Source organism: Tamandua tetradactyla, chromosome 7, assembly GCF_023851605.1.
Source record: "Tamandua tetradactyla isolate mTamTet1 chromosome 7, mTamTet1.pri, whole genome shotgun sequence".
In the NCBI taxonomy this organism is placed as follows: domain Eukaryota; kingdom Metazoa; phylum Chordata; class Mammalia; order Pilosa; family Myrmecophagidae; genus Tamandua; species Tamandua tetradactyla.
Window position 1 is genome coordinate 171,004,868 of NC_135333.1, and position 25,243 is coordinate 171,030,110.

Consider the following 25,243-nt stretch of genomic DNA (forward strand, 5'->3'; position numbering starts at 1 on the left):
GTGAATTTATTTCTCTTCTGCTCCTGAGAGTCCCGCCCTGCCCAGTGTCACTGCCTTCGGGCTTAGCATGCCATGAGCAGTGAAGCCCCGGGAGCAATTACTTTCTAAGGTCAGGACTCATAATAAAGGTTTTCTGCAGACAGAGAGGAGGGAATGTGGAAAAGAAGCATGGCACTTTTTGTGATGGACGGATAGATAGGATATTCATTTAAGTTAAATCAATTCTGAATTTCCTTTCAGGAGAACAAGAGAGAAAAAAAATCTTTTTCCCTGTATTTTCTCTGTCATTCTGTTATTTTCTTCATTTTATGAAAATCCTTATGAAACGAGGAAAGTTAAATATTATCCATTCCTAATAGAAGGACCTGAAATGCATGCTCTGCTGTGTTTATGTCTGTATAAAGCTATTTTCTAATTATTCACAACTTCAGGCTAGTTGTTCCGGGTGCAGTGAGCACATGGCAGAGACCTCTGTCCCGCTGGAGTGACCTTTTAGTTCGGGGTGACCAAACGTGAAGGATGGCCCAGTAGCTCTCAGCAGGAGCTGATTCTGCCCCCAGGGGACATATGGCAATGCCAGGAAACCTGTCCGGTGGTCACAGCTGAGGCGCTGCCCCTGGTATCTGGTGGTGGAGACCAGCGACCCCCAGCAGTGCACAGGGCAGCCCTGCCCCCAACAAAGGGTTTTCTGGACCGAAAGGCCAATGGTGTGACAGTCCGTTTTAAATCGGGTTAGAAAATGGCCAAAGCTAAAAAAATTTTGAAAAAGAAAATGGCTTCAGAAAAGGGAAAACAAATGTAGGGTAAGGGGGTAGGGAATACTGGCAGGGGGGCAGGTGTGTAGGTTGCATTTTTGAAATGCAGTGGTTGGGTTGGCCTCGCCGGGAAGCTGTGATGGGAGAAGGAGGTGAGGGGGGTGGAGTGTGTTCTAGAGAAAAGGCCCTAATCGCGAAGCATGCCTGGTGCGTTTGGAGAAGGGTGTGGAGCCCTTGGGCTGGAGCAGAAGTGACAGGAGGAGGGATTAGTGATGGGTCAGACAGGTGAGAGGGAGCCCTTGACTTTTACAGAGAAATGATACAGTGTAACAACTGTGGTAGGTGCCATGCTCAGCTGAGAAGGGATCGTAGGAAGCAAGGGTAGAGGCAGGGGACCCGTTAGGAGGCAGTTGCTGTCACTGGCGTGAGAGATCACACATTTATGTGTCTATATTTGATGTTTCCAGTTTGCCAAAGTGTATTATGAAAATACATGCTTTGGTCCATTTCTTTGTGCAGCTTGTTTGAACACAAAGCACTTTGACTCGTGTGCCATGCACGTCCATGAAATGGATGCTGTCAAAGGTCCAGTTGAAATTGGCCCACATGTCTTTCTCCCCCTCTTAGGCTCTGAGCTACCTGAGGGCAAGAACCCATGCCCGGCGCCGTGGGGCACCCAGGAATGGTTACAGAACCTAGCGAGACGGGAGAGGAGCGGGGCTGAGCGGGCATTGTTGCCGCTGCTGGGGACGAAGCTGGGGCCCCAATGTCAGGTTCTCTCGTCTGCGACCCCCAAACAGCCCCAAACCGGCCATCGGCTGAAAGATAAGAAATGGAGCTGTCTGCACTGTGGTCTCTGCGTTCAACTTGAGTTTCCCCCGGACTTACTGATTCATTTTTGGCCTCATTTCTGCTAATTGATAGGCAGTCTTCTCTATCTGACAGTTTTATGGTCATTAAATTCTGTTGTGAGCTCTAATGCCTGACCCCAAGTGACATAACCCACGTGCCACACATTTTAATTCCTGTGCCATGCGCATCGATGAAATGGACATTCTATCAAGACCACCTGACATGATATTTGCTACTAGACTGTGAGCTAGGGAATAACAAAACAACACAGTTTTGTCACCTATGAAAGCATGAACAGTGGAAATTTTGGAACTGGGGACTGAGAGGCTAAGTGAGAAGAGGAGAACATTGCAGGAAGGATGGTGGATGGGACGTTTTCTATAACCTCCCTTTGATTGTCTTCTTATATGACCTTCCTCTCAGTGAAATAAACCAGCAGACCATGGCAGTGAATTATAGACTTAGTGATCATCCAAATGGCAGTCTTTAAGTAGCAGTAGCGACAATTACAGTAATAAAAGTGGGAGCAACCAGCATTTATTAAACAACTCCTATGTGCCAGGGACTCTGCTAGGTGTGTTACAACTCTGTGAAGCTCCAGGTAGTATGACGAAGGTCAGAGAGACTGAGTGACTTGCCAGCATCACCCTGGTCGATGGCAGATTAGGAAGCAAAAAAGAAAATGTGTTTTCTCCATAATGCTGCACCTCCTGTGTGCACCACAGAGAGCTCAAATGCAGTTCTGCTGCTTTACACCAGCGTGAGCCTGCAGGTGTAAAGGCTACATCTGAGTGCCTTTGGAATTTATGTTAAGGCATTTGAGGTCGGTTAAGAAGACATCAAATACAATGGTGACGTATAAATAAATCCACATGCTGAAGCAGGGAAAATATAGGTTAGAGTTGGCATTCAAGTTCAGGAACAAAGGGACTCAGATTTGCAGGCCTGTGTGGCCTATATATTTGTAATGAGTCCACAGATTGGGCTCTAACCCTAATGGACAAAGCTGAAGGGTAAAGTGTTGTAAATCACACGCTTCTGATTATCAGAGAGGAAAGAAACCAACCCCTTAAGTAAAGCTGAGCTTTTCTTAGCGTTTGTCTCTGAAATAAAATTCTTGCATGGGGCACTGTAAATGAAAGAGTAGTCAACCCTCTCAACCACCTTAGAACAAAAACCTTCCAGGGCTTTCTGGAAGCTGTTTCTGGTAGGCCCCTCAGTGGGTTCTGGAGAATTAATTGCTCAGAAACATAACCTCCTGCAGGGGGTTGAGCAGGTCTTCAGCAAAACACTGCAGTATACCCTAAATTAATATAATTGTTAATTGTAGTTGAGCGCCACTGTACAAAAACTGAAGTTGAAAGTTGATTCAAAAGCAAAGAGCAGGGTGGTACAAATGGTGGCTCAGTGGCAGAATTCTCGCCTGCCATGCCAGAGACCCAGGTTCAGTTCCTGGTGCCTGTCCATACAAAACAACAACAAAAAAGCAAGTAGCATTGCTGTGGTAGTTAGGTTCAGGTGTCAACTTGGCCACGCGAAGGTGCCTAGTTCTGTTGCTGTGGACATGAGCTTATCTGTCGCTGATTACATCTGCAGTCAGCTAGGAGACGTGTCTGTTGCAACGAATGATGTTTGACTTAATTGGTTGGTGCTTAAATGAGAGAGCTCAATGTAGCACAGCCCAAGCAGCTCAGCATACCCCATCTCAGCACTCGCAGCTCAGCCCAGGCCTTTGGAGATGCAGAAAGAAATCACCTGGGGAAAGTTGTTGGAACCCAGAGGCCTGGAGAGAAGGCCAGCAGAGATCACCCTGTGCCTTCCCATGTAAGAAGGAACCTCAGTTGAAAGTTAGCTCCTTTCCTCTGAAGAAATATGCATTTTTAACTAAATAAATCCCCTTTTATTAAAAGCCAATCCAACTCTGGTGTGTTGCATTCTGGCAGCTTTGGCAGACTAGAACAATTGCATTCTATCTGAATGTTTGAGAAGCAATGGAAGCAAAGCTATGGGTACGCATCACTGTAAGCCACTGTCCAAGGCCATTTGGTCATTTCACATGGGATCACCAAGCCAGACCTATGGTGGGGGGAGGGGGAGACTATGAGGCTGCTTATCACCCACTATTGTTTAGGCCCCCAGAGATCTGAGCCCCCAGAGGACTTTCCTGCCAGCTGTGGGCCTGAGGCTGTCATGGTTAGGGTCAGTCCTTTTATTGAAGCGTTATAGTTAAGAAGGTACCTCTCAAACCTCAGACACCTTCAGAGAAGGCAACTCTCTTCAACGGTAGGGGGTTTATCTTAGGAATAATAGCTAACATTTATCCGGTTACCTTACTAGGTAACGTACTAGGTTACAAACTCTAATCATATGTGTAACAGATGATTATTATTCCTATTTTTACAGACAAGACACAGAGAAGTTAAGGGATTTGTCTGTGGTTGTCTCAGCAGGGCTTGGATTCTATGGCTCCAGTCTTACTCTCTTAACATTATACTACTGTGTTTTCTGTGGCCACTGTAGTAAACTTTAAGCTATAGATGTAGTGGCTGAAACAGCACAAATCTATTATCTTACAGTTCTGTAACAGAAGGCCAACAGGTCCCGCTGAGCTCAAGTCAAGGTGTCAGTGGGGCTCTGAGGGAGAATCCATTTCCTCACCTTCCAGCTTCTAGAGGTGCCACATTCCTTGGCTCATGGACACTTTTTCCATCTTCAACAAAAAGCCCACAATGGCTGCTTGAGTCCTTCTCATATCCCACCACTCTGGCCTTGCTTCTGTCATCACCTCTCCTTCTCCAACTCTTCTACCTCCCTCTTCCACTCTTTAGGAACCCCGTGATTACCATGGGTCCACTGGGTAATCCAGGGTAATCACTCACTCCTAAAGTCACTTTTCCATATGGCCCTGGAACACAGTCCCAGGTTCTAGGATTAGGATGTGGACATCTTTAGGAGCTGGGTTCTGCCTAGCACAGCTGTACCAGTGTGCCAGGCTGTGAGGCCCCGGGGAACTGCAGTGCCAGACAGGCTGTTCCCACCTGCAGAAAGAGAAGAAGGGAGGGAGGTGATAGTAGGATTTGGGGGCTGTTCTGGTTTGCTAGCTGCCAGAATGCAATATACCAGAAATGGAATGGCTTTTTAAAAAGGGGAGTTTAATAAGTTGCTAGTTTATAATTCTAAGACCAAGAAAATGTCCCAATTAAAGCAAGTCTATAAAAATGTCCAAATTAAGGCATCCAGGGAAAGATACCTTGGTTCAAGAAGGCCAATGAAGTTCAGGATTTCTCTCTGCACTGGAAAGGCACATGGCGAACATGGTGACATCTGCTAGCTTCCTCTCCAGGCCTCTTGCTTCATGAAGCTCCCCGGTGGTCTTCTCCTTCTTCATCTCCAAAGGTCGCAGGCTGGTGGACTCTGTGGTTCTCTCGTCCCTCTGTCATGGCCCTGCAGCTCTCTCCTCACACTCTCCTAAATGTCTCCTCTTTTATAGGATTCCAGTAAACTAATCCAGACCCACGTAGAATGGGTGGAGTGACATCTCCATCTAATCCATTTTAAGCCCCACAATTGATTGGATCACATCTCCACGGAGATAACCTGATCAAGTTTCCAGCCTATAGTACTGAATAGGAATTAGAAGAAAGCGTTGTTTCCACAAGATTGATTAGGCTTAAAACATGGCTTTTCTAGGGTACATGAATCCTTTCAAGCACAGGGGCATTAAGTGAAATGACATTTGTGGAATACTTTATCCAGTGCCTGGCATATAGAAAGCACTCAGTAAGTGACAGCTGCCATTGTTATCATCGTTGTTTATCCATCGGAGCCAGGAGTGCACTGAGAATCCTTGGGAAAATCTTTGAAAAGTTGCAATTGATGTGTAAAGGGAAAATTTGAGGTGCCAAAGACTGATTTGGCCTATGTAATTATCTCACCTGTATAGGAATAGCATTACTTTTACCCAAGTGCTACTCAGTTTGATGCTACTTCTCAGTAGCATGTGTGCATTTATGCTTTAAACCCTCCCAATGCAGATACCTGAAGAAACTCATTCTTCTAGCATGGGCATTTTGCTCTGTTCTTTTCAGAATGTTTGGTGTTTTTCTGTTGTTTTCATTGATCTGGAATCCTTAGAGAATCCTTTAGGCAAAGAGATACTGAGATTGATTTCAAGAGGATTAAGGCTGTTCAGTGCTCCGTGGTTTAAAACTGTCTCACACACTTGTTATTGAAGTTACTTCTTTGACATTAGGGTCCTTGATATGCAGGTTGCTTGTATTGATCCAGAAAGTCAGGGGAAATATATTTGTTTTCTGGAAAGTTTCAGACTGAGATGAAAACGAACAAGCCACACAGCCCAAGATTTGTGCCTCTGGAATGATGTGGCTCCTTTTAAGTAGGACAAAATGACTTTAGTTCAGGGAACAAAGAGGTCACTTATTCATGCAGGGAAAGCTGGAGACTCAGGAATTAGTTAGGCTGTGTTCTCTGGTATTTACAAGACTGTGCATAAGTCACTTGGAAATATTGTATTTTCACTTATCCATTTATAAATAAATTCTTTTTTCATTGGCCAGTTCATTCATTCAACAAATATTTTCAGTGTCTATTTGTACTGAATTGTATTATAATAGAGAAATGGATATGTTACTATAGATTCATAATTATATTGATGTGGCCTATATATTTTTATTTAAATATTTAGCTTGAGCATGTTATATTTGATGGGGATGTGGCCTTTTTGCCTCATAGAAATGTTAAAAGGCAATTCAAAGAGCCTGGAGGAAGAGGGATGATTTCCAAATTGAGGTACAGAAGGATAAGTAATGTTAGCATAAAAGAGAAGTGTGGGGACGAGGATGGCCTGTGGTGACGGGGCGGTGATGCACGACGGCACTGCGCCCTGCACCATCTGAAACAAGGGTGGTCAGAGCGGGCGGGGGTGATCAGGGAAGAGGGGGTGGCTTCGTGTCTCGTGCAAGCCGTGCCGGGCCCTGTGCCAGCGTGCCTGCGTTATCTCATTAAATCCAGGCAGCGACCCTGCAAAATAATCTCTGAGCCAGGGCTCAGAGAAGGTAAACGATGTATCCGGGCCCTGCAGAGCCAGGCTGACTTAGGGGTTAGGACCCAAATATGTCCGATTTCAGCCTCCTGCACCTTCCATCACACAAGAGCCAACACCTGTTAGGCACCGTTGGCCATCAGCTGTGCATGAGACAGGTATACAGGGTTGTTCTCTCCACTTAAGGGGAGGTGGAGTCAGCGAGTGACAGTCATGAACAGGCTGACCCCATCGGCTCACTCTGCACAACTCTGCTGTCACACTCGCAGGGTGGCTCTCCCACTTACCTTCACTGGGTTTTTTTGGGATGAAGACAGATGTTTATCTCTTCTAAATCACTACTGTGAATCCTGGTGTTCTAGTTTGCTAGCTGCTAGAATGCAATATACCATAAGCGGAATGGTTTTAAAAGGGGGAATTTAATGAGTTGCTAGTTTACAGTTCTAAGGCCGAGATAATATCCCAATTAAACAAGTCTATAGAAATGTCCAATCAAAGGCATCCAGGGAAAGATACCTTGGTTCAAGAAGGCCGATGAAGTTCAGGGTTTCTCTTTCAAGTGAGAAGGCACATGACGAACATGGTCAGGGTTTGTCGCTCATCTGGAGAGGCATGTGGCATACATGGCATCATCTGCCAGCTTTCTCTCCTGCTTCCTGTTTCATGAAGCTCCCCGAGAGGCATTTTCCTTCTTCATCTCCAAAGATCACTGGCCGGTAGACTCTCCTGCTTGTGGCTATGTCATTCTGCTCTACTCTCTCTGAATCTCTCTCATTCTCCAAAATGTTTCCTCTTTTATAGGATTCCAGTAAACTAATCAAGACCCACCCGAATGGGTGGAGACACACTTCCAGCTAATCCAGTTTACCAACCACTCTTGATTAAATCACATCTCCAGGGGATGATCTAATTACAGTTTCAGACATACAATACTGAATAAGAATTACAAGAAACAGCTACCTTTACAAAATGGGATTAGGATTAAAACCTGGCTTTTCTAGGGGACACACATCCTTTCAAACCAGCACACCTGGGAAGGGCAGTTCTAGTCCTAACAGTTGAAGGCCTGGGGCAAGAGTGCATAGGAAGCCTGTCTGCATATGCCTAAATATTTTAAAGTAAAAAATCAAGCTAACAATTAAGTTATGGCCCCTCCTTCTACCTTGACAAACACAACTACGTCAAGACCTGGAAGTCCAATTTCAAATTCTCAAGCCCGTTAGAGACCATTGTGCAGGAGTGTATGGGGAGAGCTGGCTCCGCTTTACAGCTGCAGCTCCATCCCACGTGCCCCCAGCCCACACCCTGAAACCACAGCCCTGTGCCCAGGCTGCAGCCACACCTTCTGAAAGCTCAGGTTGAGGGTGTCCTCAGGAGGGCAGGCGTAGCAAAACCCCCATGCATGTCCTGGAAGTGTACTGGGGGCGTTCGAAGTGGGTCTGGGTGGGGGACATATCCCTCTGGCGTCATGTTTTCCTCCCTATGGGGGAGTGCAACAGGAACAGGGCTGCACCAGAGCCCAGTAAAGCCTGGGGCCTACCTAGGGCACTTCTTGCTGAGGTCTCAGGATGTTTTTGAGGAGGGGCAGGAGATAACCTGTGGCCTTTGTGAATAATGCTTTAGTCAAATGACCACTAATTCGGGGCCATGTCAGAATGCTCCGCTCTCCAAGCCCCAGCCCTGCAGCCATGCCATCGGTTTTGTGTTTCCCATCTCTGGGCAATGACATCCCATCTGCGTGTTAACCAGCCTTAGCATGCCATCTTCCTCACCTCCCACCATCACCCAGCAACCACCAAATCCTTTCGGTCCTCTCTCCTCCTTCCATCCTCACTAGCCCGCCTTAGGGGAAGAGCCAGCATCTCTTGCCTTACCATTAGAACAGCCTCCTCATGCCCCTGCCATTCCCACCCCCAGATCTGCCCACTGCACCCATGCCAGCGGCCGTCCGCAGGGCCCCACCCCCTAGTCCACGCAACCCCTTTGTGCAGTTAGGAAGTCCAGCCTGGACCCGAGGCTCTTCCAGCAGAGCAGTGCAAGCGGCCTCAGCAGCCCAGGCCTAGTGCTCCTCCTGCCCGCAAGCGCTCTCTTTCCTCTCACTGTCCAGTGGAATCCTGCGTTGCACCTCAGGGACCAGCTCAAATGTCACCTCCTCTATGAAACCTTCCGTGTCTCGTGCAGACAGCGTAACCCCTCTGGGCCCATTAGCCTGGGTGAATGCTTCCATTATGGCACTGATTTTACTGTACCCCAATTTTCTGTTCCCATGTCTGTGTCCTGCATAAAGCACAGTTCAGCAACCAAAAGTAATTAGAAGAGGGTTCCAATCTTTACTTAGTCTCTCAAAGGACGCGAAAGGAAGCCAAGTCTGAGTCCTCAAAATCTGCTTTTCAGTATGTTTTCTTCTCCTTCCTTCACACCCTTCCCTACTCAGCCTTGCCCTCTTTCCAACCCAGATAAAAATATTCCCTCCTTCATCCCAACCTCTACAGCTTCTTATTCACCCTCCTTCATTGCTCGTCCTCTCCTCCAAATTCTCACCCTCTCTCCCATCATTTTTTATATGGATTGATATAGCTTCTCCCCCAGAAAAAAAATCCATCCTCTTTAGGAGAGAGTAAATTAGGCCGGAAATTATAAGATTATCTTTGTTAGATTAGAGACAGTGTCAGATTATGCCAGGTTCTGCTGCAATAACAAATACCTCCCATATCTCAGTGGTTTACACTAGCAAAGGTTTATTTCTCGCTCACATAACATGTTGACTGTAGATCATCTGAGGCTCAGTTTCAGATGTCTTCTCTGATCCTGGATCTGGGCTGAAGAAGCAAACTATAGCTTCTGATAGCAGAGGAAAAAAAAATAATGGTAGAGCCACACATTGGCTCTTGAAGTGTCAACTAGGAAGTGGCACATATCACTTTTGCTCACTTTCCATTAGCCAAAGCAAATCCCATGGCCGAACATGGGATTAGTGCAGGACAGGAAGTCATGTGATAATGGGTAGGGACGTGTAATCCTCTCACAAGGAAAAGGAGTGAAGTGGGAATAATCCCACATCTGCCCAGGAATACACCCATGTTAATTTTGGTTTTGTCATGTCACATTTGTATAACACATTAATCTGTGAGTTCTTCTAGGGCCTAGAAGATCTCTTATAGTATTTTGTTTAATTTTTAACAGCTTGCATATATTTAGGAAAGGAAGTTTGCAGGCAAGAAATCATGAATTTGGGTAAAAGAAAGAATAACTCTATAGGGTAGAAATTGGGATTGGAGTGTTTCAAAATCCACATTCAGAAACCATCTTTACACTGTGGTGATATTTGTGCCCGGTGAGCAAAGAAGATAGAAGACTGCTTATGTGGTGCGTCGTTTTTAGGAGAGAGAAGAAAGTTCTTCCCCAAATTGTAAGATTGTCTTTGTTGGGTTAGAGACAGTGTCCAGCTCCCTCTATCACCTGGGTTTCGTTTTGGACAACCGAAACCCAATGGTAATTTTGCCAGCGAGGTTAATATGGGGGACTGGTTTGAAGGTAGAGGAGAACTAAAATGTCCAAAAGGAGGCCTCAGGTCGCACCGATATTACTATAGCACTTGGCTGCAGGAAACAAAGCAGCTACTGCCTCGAGGACTGGGCAAACAAAAGGAGGAACTGGGATTAGAGGAACCTGGGGGTTCAGAGGAGGGGTCCCATGGAGCCAACCTCTGACCTTGGAGACCCTTTGCCTGCTGGCCCTGGTGCCCCTGGCCAGGGGACAGTGCAGCAAGGCTAGTTTTGGGAGCAATTTTTTTTAAAGCTGCAAACTGGAAGCAGCTGCCATTGCAAAGTTGAGGGATCATTGCTGGGAGACATTGACAGGCAGCAGGCAGACAGGAAGGGGCAGCTCCCTTTACCCTTTCTTTTGCCTTCCAGTCTGCCTCGAGTGCAGGAGGGATGTGGCAGGGAGCCTGATGGCAGAACCAACATGCAGTCTGCGGGGTCCCAGCTGTAGCATGAGAAAAGAAGAGAGAAGGGGTGAAGCTGAAGGACAACTGAATAAACAGTGCACCCCTCATATCTGGAATTTTATCATTTAAACTTTAATTCTTTGACTAAAGTCAAACTCAATCAAAATAAAAATCTCCCAGGGAAAGATGAAAATGCTATGTCATTCTTCATTTATACTCGCTTATGAAGAACTCTATCAGATCTTTTCCAGGAGGGGAAGAAGGAAAAAATACTTTGGCTATAGCTGCAGGAGGTGGAGGATGCCGCTAAAACAGTGAAGGGAAGTAAAGGCCGACAAAGAAAAATGAAGACGGGGGAGCCCAGGGGACGCATTTTAGCAACTCTCCATTTCTGCAGATGCTCAGCAGAGCTTCTTGGTCCTTGCTGATCACAGCAATAAAAATGAACTTCAAGAAAGCAGACATGTCCCTTGGGTCAATACTCAAGCCCACTCAGCTCCGATAAGAAAATATAAAAGCAAGACCCGTGGCCGAGGCCAGATTCCGATGGTAGCGCTGGGAGAGTGCCTTAACGACAAATTTATGCAGTGACAAGCACTTAGGGTTTCAGAACTAACCCTCTGTTGACAGTAGCACCTAATTAGTGAAAAACTCGGGGACTGAGTTATTCTAAATTAGATTTTACTGGATTGAGAAATAATTAGGAAACCATTTATGTTTCAAAACTTGCTTTATATTCCCAGTGGCTGCCCATGCAAAAAAAAAAAAAAAAAAAAGACTTGCTTTGTAGACTTCTACAAAATGATTTCTTCTTCATTTTGGCTCACCTTTGGATAGTGAATACAGCGAACCTCTAATCAATTTTAACATTGCTTCATGTTTTCATTCTGAACGTCTGTGTGAGTTGTGTCAGTGCCAGGTGCTAGCGCCGCAGCAGGCTGTTTGCAGCGGTGGACAACGGTGAACGCTCGCAGTTTCCGTCCTTGAGCAGTTTGGGGTTGAGCTCACCCCTGATGGACAGGATAGAGGATTCTGTCGGACCTGGGCCCCAGATCCCAGCTCTGCAACTCCCAGGCTGCAGTGATCCTGAGCTTCAGCTTCTTCATCTGAAAATTGCAAATAATAATAATAATTCCCGTATCATATTTTATAGTTGTGACGATTAACAACCCAATTTACATAAGTGCCTATGGTAAGTGTTCGTAAATGCTGCCTGTTGTTAGTAATGATGTTAGTGGAGCCTCCATAAATAGATGGATGATTTTAATACATATGAGTTATGGGTCTCAGCCTTCACCCTCTACTCTTAAGGTAGAGATGGTTTAGGGTTGGGACCAGTCATGAATGATCCCCCACTTTTTCCCCTGTCCCTCCTTTCCCCTCTGTCCTACAGCGTTTGCTTCTCTCTTCTCCTTTCCTTCCCTTCCTGCCTCCTTCTCTTTCCCTGGCAGTATCCGGATTGCTGCCCACCTCCCATTTTTTCCTATAGTAATGTTTACTTATATGGCACATTGTGTTTCCCCTTTTTCTAGAAAGCACATTAGAATACAGGGGGGTAAATTGATGCTGTTGCAAAGAGACCTCAAATCCATTCCAGTTTATAAGAAGAAAATCATTTCCAATTTTAGATACTGGACATTATTAGTGTCAAATTAATTACAATAGATGTCACCGGCGATCATTTCACATTGTGTTGTGACTCGTGGGTCAGTTAGGCTCCCAGATGTGACTGTCGCTTCTGTCTTAAGACCTGTCCAAATAATACATGTGCCCTTAGATCCAAAAATGCCACTCTTAAGTGTGTGCTTCTTGACAAGCACACGTGTGCATTTTACAGAATGTTCACCGCAGCATGGTATGGAACCATGAAAATTGGGAATAGCCTAAATAACACCGGCAGGAGAATGAACAAATGATCAGTAGTGCCTTCATACGGCAGTGTCCCAAACAGCAGGGGTGAGACCGGACAAGATCCTTACGGCAGTGCGATTGAGCTAACAAAGCACGCTGCAAAAGACTAGGTGCAGCATGCTGCCATTTCTATAAAGTTGAAGAACATGTACTCCAATACTGTGATTTTAAGAATACATGTGCTTTTGGTGCTATAGATGACAGATTCCTGAATGTGGTTACCCCTGGGCTGGGGGTGGGGGGTGGGTACAGACTGGGGTGAGGGGAGAGGCTCGCTCGGAGGGCTATGATGGTATTTGTAACCATTTTTATGTTTTCTTTTTTTTTTTTTATAAATTCCTTAAGTTAGAGTATGGGTATGTAGGTGTTTATCATTCTCATTGCCTTTTTGTGTATCTTAAAATATTTAGTTAAAATATTTCCAAGGTCTGATTTCAAAATAGTAAGACCTTCACATTTAGACCAATTACAACTATGAGGAGAGGTAATCCTTAGAAAAAGAAGCAGAGAGCTAAAATACAATAAAAAGCATAAACTACCGCTTACGAGCACGATGACCCTGGGTGCACTGTATCGTTCCACCAGCATCCCCTGAGGTGGGTCTTGTTGCAGCTTCTATTTGAAAGGTGTTTCTGTTTGCTAAAGCTGCCAGAATGCAATACACCAGAAATGGGTTGGCTTTTACAAAGGGGATTTATAAGTTTACAAATCTACAGTCCTAAATCCATGGAAACGTCCAGATGAAGGTATCAAAAGGATGATACCTTCCCTCAGGAAAGGCCACTGGCATCTGGGGCCCTGTCACATGGCTGGCATCTGCTGGTCCTTCTCTCCAGGTCCTTTGCACTCAGGTTCCAGCTCTTTCTATGTCTGCGGGTCCTTGCTTGCATCTCTGGCATGTCTCTCTTCAGGTTCGCTCAGCTTTTCTGTCTTTTATCCTCTCATAAAGGACCCCAGTAAAGGATTAAAGTGCACCTTGAGTGGACCAGGTCACATCTCCAGGGAAACAATCTAGCCAGAAGGCCCCATCCACAATAGTTCTGCCCCCACACGGATGGATTAAGAGTGTGGCCTTTTCTTGGGTGCAGAACAGCCCCAATCCAGCACAGTAGGAGACCTGAGAGATGAGGCTTTCAGAGACCTTACTTTCCTAAATTCAAGTACTTAATGCTTGGCAAAGCCAAGACTCTGGCCCAGGTTTGTTTTATCTCTAACCAATAAAATAAGCATCATATTCCTTTAAGATGTTGTTCCCATCAGTAAGATATTACCCAGACGCATTTGGGGGAAGAAAAAATTAGAGATTTTTTGCAAATATTGCAAGCTGGAAGACATGTTTACAAGTTGTTGGGCTCATGAAAAGTAAATCCTATCGCTCCATGTGTCATTTTCCCCCATAAAGCCCATCTTCAGGTTGGAGTATCAGCAATACTGTGTCTAATCCAGCGCATGAAATGCTAAGCCCTAAAAGCAATAGAAATTACTATGAAGATTCCAGCTTTATTTCTTGAAGTACATGCTTTATTTTTAAAAAGAATTCCATTTTTTTAAACGTGGCTATCTTTTGACAAATAATTTTACTTAAAACTTCCTTCTTTCTCTACCATCTTTTAAATAAATTAAATGTATTCATACTCATTACTGAAGGAGTCCAATAGTGCTGCACATTTTGTGTTGAAAAGCAGCAACCCCACATCCTTCCCCAATACTTTCTCTTTCCCCTCCCAAGGTGCAACCACTTTTACCACTTTCAGGTGATGCTTTTGGTAATTGCCACAAATCTAACACGCTTTTGTTGTGACTTTTCAGTTTTAGCACTATCTGTCAACTCCCCGCCTCGAAGAATAAAGATTTCACTTTTTCTGCCCACCAATTCTCACCATGATAGATACCAATCCTTTATCACTTTGAGGTAGTGATAGCATAATTTAATTACATTTTATAATGTATGTCAGTGTTTACGTTATCATCACTGTAAAATGCTACTTGGAGCTCAGTCGTGTAGTACAATATGATTTCCTTTACCTCTTTTGATAGAACTGGAGTTGACCATTCTCTTGATTTCAATTTTCCATGTACTTACCACTAATTCTACCTTAACCTCTGCCAACTGTCTAAATTTCAAGATCTCCAGACTATGAGATATGCAATTAATTTCATCTTCTTGAGGAAACCTGTCTTGAATTTTATAACCTGAACTTCATGCCTTCCATTCCTGGTACAAAATATCATCCTGGGAGCTTCCTTTTCAAACATTCCAGGAAATCCTTTTGTTTCTCACCTGTGTTGGATTTTCCGCTCCCTAGATTTTATTTATTCCACTCTTTTGGTTTACACGCTGATTTTGCTGGGGTGTCCTCCGGTAGTAGCTTCCTGATAGAAGGAGTATATGGGAGGTAAGTGTTGTGAGACTTTTGCTAGATACAGAATTTAATATCTGGCCAAAATCTTTTACCCTCAGAATTTTGAAGACTTTACTCCTTTGATTTCTAAAATTTAGTGTTGCTGCTGAGAACTTTAAAACCATTCCAATTTCTAACTTTCTTTATGAAACTTGTTTTCTCTTCTGTGAAAGCTTACATGATCTTCTCTTTGTCCCCAGTGTTCTGAAATGTTATAGTAATTGTGGTAGTTATATTCAGGTGTCAACTTGGCCAGGTGAAGGCACCTAGTTCTGTTGCTGTGGACATGAGCCAATGTTATGTGAACCTCATCTGTTGCTGATTACATCTGCATTCGGCCAGGAGGCGTGCCTGCTGCAGTGAATGAAGTTTGACTTAATTGGCTGGTGCTTAAATGAGAGAGGTCAGCATAGCACAGTCCAAGCAGCTCAGCACACCTCATCTCAGCACTCGCAGCTCAGCCCAGGCCTTTGGAGATGCAGAAAGGAATCACCCTGGGGAAAGTTGTTGGAACCCAGAGGCCTGGAGAGAAGACCAGCAGAGATCACCCTGTGCCTTCCCATGTAAGAAGGAACCTCATTGAAAGTTAGCTGCCTTCCCTCTGAAGAACTAATGAAATAAATCCCCTTTTATTAAAAGCCAATCCATCTCTGGTGTGTTGCATTCCAGCAGCTAGCAAACTAGAACAGTAATGCATCTTGATGTTGCCCTGTTTTAATGTTCAGCCACTGGACCTTTTTAATCTGGATATTCTTGATCTTAAGTCCACAGAAATTTTCTCAAATAGTTCTTGAATTTTGTGGATGATTTCATGCCTTTTCTCTCCTTCTACATTCCTTTTTTTTTTCTGATCTTGGATTTTTGTGGTAGATCCTCTAAAGTCTTCATCCTTCCTTTCCTTTTTGTTAACCTCTATGATTTACCCTGGAAGATTTCCTCAACTTATTTTCAAATGCCTATTGAAATTTTAATTCCTTTTATCATATATTTTTCAATTTCTAAGAGCTGTTTTATTTTCATAGTGTTCTGGCTTTTTATAATCACAATTTGAGCTTTTTATTCACACTGAAAATATCTTAACTCTTGGAGCATAATAGTGATTTTTTAAATGTTTTCATCAGGTTTGTACAGTCTAATTTCCTCTAATTTGTCTTTCTTTATATTTGTCTCTTGATATTAATCTCTATCTTTTGTGTTAGTTTATTTCCCCAGGCATCTAATAATCTTTGCCCATATTTAAGAGTAGGAAATGCAGTAGTCATTTCCTAATAATAACAGAGTCAGTCAGCGTGGGCCTCGCTGTAGGGAAATCACTGCATCATCTCACTGTGGTGTCTCCTGCTCACCACCTCTGGGCCTCTCACGTTAGGTGGATTAGATCTGCTGGTCTCCTGGCCTGGAAGGTCACAGCCTGGCTGCTGGTGTTCCCGAGGCCGAGTGAATACGTGGCTGGCTCAGCTTCATGTGAGAGCATTGCTCGACCTCCCTAGTTTTCTGTGTCTGATGTCTCGCAGCTCAGATAGAGCACATTACCCTGTGGGGAAAGTTCTCTAGTCTTCTCCTAGAGTACAGAGTCTGGGGTGAGTGTTTGAGGATCTAAATACTTCCTAAGCAGCTGTCAGCAAGTATTCATTTTGGCATCATCACTAGCCACATGTCTAGAGGTCATGGGATTCTGTAGTGTAAATACGACTGCTCTTGGGTTTTCCCCAGAGCTGGTTAGGATTCAGCTTTCTCTCTGTTACCCCTTGTCTGTATGTCTTTCGAATCCCAAAGCTTTATGGCTTTTATTTTCTGCTCTTTTTGTTCCTTGCGGGTTTCTTTTTCTAAACTACGTGCATGTTGCTATTGTTTTAGTGGGATTTTGAAAGAGCATAAAATTGGATATTAGTGTTTAATTTTCTGTCTTTGCCTGGAAGTCTCAAGAACAAGTATTTCTTAATTTGTTTTTAATGCTAAGAGAGCAGAGATGATCTCATGAGATACTATTAGAAAAGACCATTTGAATAAAAAAAATTCCCCCATTGTTTTATATTTCAGTGGCTTATCAACTTAATATTTAAAAGAGCCTTGAAAATCTTTACTAAACAGTCAAAAGTGTAATCATTATATACTTGTCCTGATAAATTTCTCATCCTTTTACCAGTAATAAGTATACTTATTAAGAAATTAGTTATTGCACTGTGGTAGCCTGAAGCCAAGAATATTCTCAAAATAGGCCTTGTCACATAAAAAAAATTAATTGGTTGCTTTGTTCCTACTTAGGTTTTCATTAATTTGAGGACATAATTTAAGTGACAGTTAACTGTATCACCTTTGCTTCTCCTTGTTAAAAAAGAAATCTCTATTTGAAAATCTAATTAAGAAAGTTTCCTGAAATACTTGTTTTTGAGGCATTAACCTTCACTTTGCTTTGTGTCTTGTGAAATAATGCAACTTCAGCCATCAGAAAATACTGGCGTATAGGTGATTTATTGCTACATGACACTCCATTGTAAAACTTTTAACAACAAATGTTAATTCACTTGCCCATGATTCGTTTGCTTTAGCGATTTGGGCTAGGTTTTGCTGGGCAGCTCTTTTGCTGGTTTAACTGAGAGCACCTACTGGCTACACTCATCTTTTCGGTCAACAGGGCTGGCTAGTGCCCAGGAGTGCCCCTCACAGGTCCGGGGTTGGTGGGTGTCCCATGCCTACGACCTCTTACCTTCAGGGGGGGATGGAAGCTGCAGAGCCTGCACTTAGGCTCAGAAGTCTCCCCAATCACTTTTGACCACCTTCTGTGGGATAAAGGCTGCCTCGAGGCCAGCCATTTTCAAGAAATGGCCAGAGGTACTCGATTTCCTGATGAGAAGAACTAGAAATTTACATCACGAAGGGAGTATGTCCAGGGTGGGAAGAATTGTAGCCATTCTTTGCACTCTACCCTAAGTCTGGCCCCCTGGCCATATTTATTCACTTCTCCCGCATAGAAAAGAAACCCATACCCATCCCAGGAGCCCCAGGAGTCTCATCCCAATTGTAGCATCAGCTTGAAGCACAAGCTGATGTCTCATGTTTCACATCGGGTCCTTTTGGGAATGAGGAGTTTTGGGTACAGCTCCTCGGGTGTGGCTTTTCTTGAACAGAGACTGTGACCCAAGAATGCAAAGCCTCTGCTCCCCACATGCTCGGCATACAGTGGTGTGAGGGGGGCAGGATAACTGCAGAAGACACTCCATTCAGGAAGCAGCGCAACAGGACGCACGTAGCAGCCACTGATTCCATCTGGGCATTTGCTCCAGTTTATTCAGAGAATAAATTGGAATCCCTCCCCCAAATGGAAGTCCAGGGCTTCTCACCTCTGGTGGGAGCCGGAAGCCCAGGTCCCTAGAGAGGAAACCAGAGGCTCAGGTCTGTCCTTTCCTTAGTGGTCGTATCAGCCAGGCCCTCCTTTCTCAGAGGGCGTGATGGAGAAATCCAGAAAGCCCCTCTCACACGCATGCACCTGGGCAGACGCAAACCAACTGGAAGACTGGGAACGAGGCGGATGCTCCCTGATGCCTCCCCATCACTGCTGGCTGCCAGGCCTTGGGCTGGTGACCTCATCCCTCCAGGGGCGGAGGAGAAGATGCCTGTTCAGAGCCTCGATCACTGCTTGACCCTCAACTAATGCAGCAGTTCCCCTTCTCACCCCCTCAGGGCCAAAGTGAGAACAATATCTAGAACAGAAGTTGCATTTTCCTTTTTTAATTTTTTAAAAAAAATTACAGTTTTTCGTAGGTAGTGCATTCACGTGGTAAAAATTTCCTGAGTGTGCATCCATTGAAGCTCCTGGCCCTCACCACCTAGTTCTCCTCCCCCAGCGGCAGCCGGCGTCTCCGGATGTCTCTGGAAAGTCAGAGCCATTCTGTGAATGTGCAGGAGTGTCTGTTGGTACATCCATAGGCAGGGACATCACAGACACACAGACGTGTTTTCCTCTCTAACGTTAGCCGCTGGGCAGCTACTTTGACCTTCTTTTTCCCTGTAGTTTCTGGAGGATTTTTTTTTTAATCTGTACTGAGCACCTTTGATCTGTTTACAGCTGCAGAGTATTCCATTAAGGAGTTGTACCACAATTTCTTTATTCTGTTCCCCACTGAATAAACAGCTATAGCCAGAATTTTGCTATTTTGGCCCACACCACAACGAAGGTTCTTACACATCTGTCGCTTTGCATGTACATGAATTTGTAGAGTAAATATCTAGAAGAGCTGCTGGGTCAGAAGAGATATGAGAAAGATATATGCATAATTTTGACAGGCCTCATCAAATGGCCCTCATAGAGTTTGTACCAGTTTACTGTCCCACCAGCAGTGTCTGAGAGGAGGGACGACTCTGTAAGCCTGTGTGCAGCCCTGAAGCCTCAGAGACTGAGCCTTCAGCCTCACGTCTACAGAATGGGTTCAGCTAACACCGTGTATGTGTGTGTATATGTATATGTGTGTATGTGAGAGAGAGAGAGATTGATTTCATTTGCAGAAAGTTGCTTGTAGCTAAGAAAAACTTGAAAAACATGACGTAGAGAATCATCATTGCTCCTTCTCATGCCCACCGCTTTGGAGCACTGCAGAGATGGTGAGAATGGCCCCAGCATCCCACAAGAAGTTCCTGAGATGGACAGAGTGGAAGGAATGGTTCAGCTGCTATTTGGAAGAGATGGGTGGGTAGAAAGATCTCTGAGAAGCAAGCCAAGATCCAGGAGGTGAGATTTTGTCCCATCGCCCGCCAACCTTAGCTGGTGGTCTCCTGCTCATCTCATCTGAGCCACCTTTATGGCCCGAGCCCTGGGCAGGTGCTGGGATACAGAGGTGGACATGGCCTTCCCTGCCCTCAAGAAGCTCATTCAGAGAAACCAGACAATTCCAGAAAGACAGAGTAGAAGTGATAGCAATGAGGACTGCTAACTCTGAGAGCTTAGTAAATGCCAAACCCTTGGTTCAGTGGCGTCATCTCACCTAATTCTACAAAAAAAACCCCACAAGAGTGATTTCAGTGTCATCCGCATTTCACAGGGGAAGACACTAAGACCCAGAGAGGCTGCATGTTGGCCACAACACCACCTTGTAACAAAGCCAGGGTTGAGACTGAAATCTGACTGACTTCGGTCTTAAGGGAAGGCAGAGGTGATACAAGACACACTGTAGGGATGGGGTGAGTGGGGGACCACGAAGAGGGCCATGTGGCTCAAGCTCAGACTAAAAGGATGGTGAAGGCAAGGAGGGCATGCCAGGGAGAGAAATTCCTGGACTGACCCCCAGAAGAGATGGGAACTACTTGAGTTCAAATCCTGGCTCTGCTTGTTTAGTTGAGTGACGTTGACCAAGTAATTTATCCTCTCTGGCTATTCAGCTCTGAAATGGGACTAGTTAAGTACTTAACTCGTAGGCTGCTATAAGGACCAAATGAGTTAGTATATCTAGAGTGCTTAGAATAGTGCCTGCCTCGTGGGCTGTATGTTTGTTCCCGCTGCAGTATCTCCTGGTACAACCCAGAAAGAAGGAAACAAAACCTTAAAGCTCATCTCTGGTTTTGATGGTACAGAACTATTATAGGATCTTGCAAAATGTAATGTGGTGCTATAAAAAGAGAAGGAAGCAGAAAACCATTTAATAGAGGAGGGAGATGGGCTTTTAGCCCTGAATTGTCTTGTCAAGCGTGATTGTACTTATCAGCTTTCAGATATTATCTGAAATTGTGAGTCAAAATAGCCTTTTTTATTTGTCATCTATTTCTTTATGACATCTTTATTTGGCATTAAAATGCAATGGTCTGTCTCAAATAAGGTGAAAAAACAGAGGAGGATAAAATAAAAGGGACCATATCTGATGTAATTCTCGGTTTTACCTTCTTCCTCCTTGATGCCATAAAAATGTTTTCAGAAAATCCTGGAGAAAATATAAGATAAACACTACAGCTTCCTTGTTCACCTACCTAACATTTATCTCTCATCCACCATGTCAAATTAGTTTTTTCTGAGAACAGTACTCTGTAACAAAATTCAAGTAAAACTTAGAGGAAAATACTTTTCCAAGGAATCAGGTCACGTGATTTACATTTTGTCTTCTTATTTCTGGCCTTTCTCTCCTGTATCTGTTATCCCAAACTTAATTTCCCAATCCTGTTTGCAAACCATACCCCAGCCCTGCATCATGTTTCCTTTAGCCCAGTTTTTTTCTCTTCCTCCACCATTTGAACTACCTTGAAATTCCATCTTTAAGAAAAAAATTTTATAGCAAGTTGTCCACCATAAATCCCACAACCATCCCCCACACCCATTCTGTGTGCCAGCCACTTGCTGCATCCTGGAGCTACAGAAAAGTGTTATAATTCAGCCTTTTGTCCCCAAGGCACTCAGTATTGTGTGGGAGGAAAGGTATAGAAAAGTAGGTCCAGTCTTCTCTTTGTCACACAGTCATGTTCATTTCCCTTTGTGGTACATCCTCCCCCTCTAGACTGTAAGCTGTTCAAGGGCAAGGATTTTTTCTGTTTCATTTACAACTGCATAACCAGCTGACACACTGACCTTAGTCATCATTTGCTGAATGAGCACAATCAAATAAATGGCAATTCAGAATGATCGATAAACTGATATACCTCCAGGATAGGAGATGGCACTGAGGAGGAAGTGCTGAACACCTTTGGAGGCAGGAGAGCAGTTGAAGGGGGGCTTCCTGGAGGAGGTGACTTCTGAGATGACTTGGGGGCAATGGCTGGCAGCAGTTATATCCCTACCCAGTGTCCAGCTCTCAGGAGGTGTCCATCAGAGCTTGATGAGTTAATAAAATTTACAGTCTATGAAGCAGTTACACCTCCAATCTCTCTAATTAATGATCTATCCTTTACCACCTTCCTGAGAAGGTAGGGCATGGCCACTTCATGCTGTGTTGGGTGGCTTTGTTCCCCAGTGAGCCTGGAAGCTCTGCCGTCACCTGGAGACCCTCTCGGGAGGGTGGGACCAGTCTTGGAGACCCCAGTGTCATGCTGCTTGTGGGAGGCCCCTTAGCAGGTGCTGAGGCCGAGTGGGCCACTAGGTGAGAAAGAAAGCAGTCCCAAGTGCATGTTTTAGAAGAGGGACCCTCTTCAGGAAAGAACGAGGGAGAAGAGGGACAGATTCTCATCTTGAACCTCACTTGTGAGCCAGATTTTCAGATCTTAAAATTCCAGAAAAACCAGGTTATTGTGACATGGGAAAGGGAAGCCTAGAAGACAAGAGTAGATTAAAATAAAAAGAATTTTTCATTGAGTTTATTTAAAGATTTTACTGAGGAAAAGGAAATGAGACCTGGACTTTCTCTTTACTTTAAGGTCTCTTAATTTTGTTTAGCCCCTGCTCCTTCCTGATGTATTGACGTTGAAGCTTTGACTACTGAGAGCTCCAGCTGAGGCTTGTCAGCCTGCTGCCTCGGGGGCTTTCTCTGGCCCTGCCAGACTGTTCCAGGCACCCCCTCCATGACCGGTGCAAAGACACCTCTGTTTGGGCAGCACTGAGTTGTAGGAAACGTTATTAGATTCCACACCACTAATGACTTTTCACCTTGTGTTTTCGATGTGTGCGCAGCTTCATCATACACAACAAAGACACTTTCTTCAACAATGCCACAAGAAGTAGGATTGTACATCATATCTTACAGAGAATAAAGTATGAAGAAGGGAAAAACAAAATAGGTAAGTACTGCATTGGCATAACAAGCTACATTTCAGTATTTAGAGACTATGGACTTTTGCCTTTGGTTTTATGAAGTTTGTATCAATTCTAGAAATGCTTGCCATCTATGAAACCTGTAACTACTCCCTTGATGAACAATTAATAAGTGTAAAATCCTAATACCATCCTCAAACATCTTTAAATAGCACACCATCTCATGTTTCCAAAATCATGAAAAAACCCTCTCAATTATATGTATATGTGCAGAGGACTGATGGGTGCCAGGCACTGCTCTAGGTGTTGGAAGGCATTGGTCTCTCCTGGAGCTTATGTTAAAGAAGTTAAAAGCAGAAAATAAACAAGCAAGCACACACAATGAATAACATAAAGAAATTAGAATGGCTGATGTTACAGAGAGAGATTCATACAAGGTGGAGTGCATTTGAGCACTTTAAGGTGAAATCTGAGCTGAGACCTGAAAAATAAGGAGCAGTTAGTGTTGGAAGATCGAGTTGAGTGTTCTGGGCAGAGAAAGCTGCCAATACAGAGATGAACTGTCATTCTCCAAATGCATATCACCTACCTCATTAAACCTTCTCCAATTTATAATTTTGCCATTTTATGAGAACCTTTTCATGTTACATTAACAAATTTCCTGCCTTATTAATAGATTGTTGTTTATCAGCAAGGGTGGGTAGCTGTATTCTTATCTCTGTCTCAGTGAGACTTTCATCAACAGCTTGAATAATGACCTGTATTAGGCATGGTCTGATCAGAAGACAAAAACCACATGTAATTGAACAGGGAAGTTTTATCTAAATGACAGGGGGTGGAGAAAAAGGGGATTGGCTAGTAGAGGTTAAGGAGAGAGATGAGAGGAAGAACAGATACTGGGAGCAGCTACCCCCCACCCCCCACACACGCCAGAAGGACCAGCTCCCCTGCAGAGGCCTGAGAGCCAGACCCCATTGGAAAGAAGGCCATTGCAGCCCACTAAGTGGCAGAGAAGTTGCTGCTGCACCAACAGAATTTGCTGGGAATCTGCACTCCAGGATAACGGGGAAGCTGTCCACAGGCTGTGCTGAGCCTCACAGCTGTGGCAAAGCTGACGAAAGAAAGCAGGGAAGCTGTTCGTGGGGAGGTGACTCCACCCTGAGATCACCCAAAGTGATGACCAGAAGCTGACCAGGGCAGATGCCACGTGCTGATGGCCACCTCAGCCTGCAGGAAGAGCACACGGGACCCCTGCCTTCTCCAGGGTCCCTCCAGCATCTCTACCAGCAAAGCTTCACGTTGTGCCTGCCAGAAAAGCTCAAGTACTGCGGGGTCAGCTCTGCGTGCGTGCACAGGTGGCAAAGGTGGATTTGAAGCTGCGAGGCAGTTGGTAGATAATGGACAATAACCCAGTGGCCTGCTCATCAAGCTTTCAGGTGGGGTGGAGGCTGTAAGGATGCATAAGATATATTAGCCCTCTGAATCAGAGACCTGAAAGACCTCAGTGGTCTGGGACTCGCAGCCAGATCCAACACGGTGACATTTAATAGTTTGTAAAGTCCCACACCCAAATCCAGCAAAACAACTACCCTGGTACGGTGTGGGAGAAATGTTTTTTGACAGCATCATGCAAGGAACAGACTTGAGAAGTTGAGTGCTGGTTCAGTGTGAGTCACTAGTCTGATGCTGCCAACAAAACTGCTTTGATCCCAAGCTGCATAAATTAAAACAGAACAGGGAGAAAGAGACAGCTACTAGTAGTATCTGAATTACACCTGGGACGTGATGTTCAGCGTGAGCCAGTGCAGGCAGAGGGTGAGACTAAACCTTGTGTAGGTTATTTTCACTCTGCTGGAACCCAGCACCCATGACATCTACACACAGGTCCCTCTTCAGACATCGCCTCCATGCAGTCCTCCCTGACTGTTCAGTCCCAAGGAATTCTTCCCTCTTCTGGGTTCCTATGGCAGTCATTTCTGGTGTGTTTATTTGATAATCAAATGGAAAGCTTTTGTTTTTCTTGAACTGCTTACTTAAATGACCTTATTAAAATTTTACCATCAAAAGAGAACTTCTGTAAACATTTTGTTGTACTAAATAATTTAAATATGATTTTTTTTCCATATTTGTTCCTTATTTGCCCATATAATTCTTTTAACCAAATTGTTTTAAAAATTCATACTTTTAAAAACTTTTTTTAACAAAATTGTTTTAAAAATTCATTATTCATACTTTTTTCTGCTAACATCATACCATGAACATAGTAGAAAGCAAGTGAGTGAAAGTGAATTATGAGGCAGTAACCACTCAGGATTATTTCCAAAAATGCGGGCTACTCAAAAACAGCACCTTCGTCAGCATTGGTATTATTTGCAGCACATCTCACGACTCGTATAGCACACTCAGGCGTGGAGATTCTGCAGCTGAAAACTACTATACTGAAAATAAGCTCCCTAATCGTGAGGAAGACAAGTGATTCGTCTTTGTATTATAATTGCTAGCGCAGTATCTGACATATAGTAAGAGTTCAGTAAAGGCTTTCAAACTAAATTGGAGACCTTTTAAATGTGATCAGATGTCCCACCCTCAGCAGCCTTACACAATCACAAACAGTGTACAAGGCCATATGGCAATTATTGTGGCCGGTTT

The 25,243-nt window shown here is 44.3% G+C and overlaps 1 protein-coding gene across 1 annotated transcript in view; it reads left to right on the forward strand.

The window, feature by feature from the left end:
- The window catches only part of ANO4 (anoctamin 4), a 445,798-nt gene that overhangs the window by 342,457 nt on the left and 78,098 nt on the right, over positions 1-25,243 (forward strand). Inside the window, exon 13 of the mRNA XM_077168293.1 lies at positions 22,514-22,620. Within this exon, the coding sequence (XP_077024408.1) occupies positions 22,514-22,620 (107 nt within the window). The remainder of the gene's footprint in view (positions 1-22,513; positions 22,621-25,243) is intronic.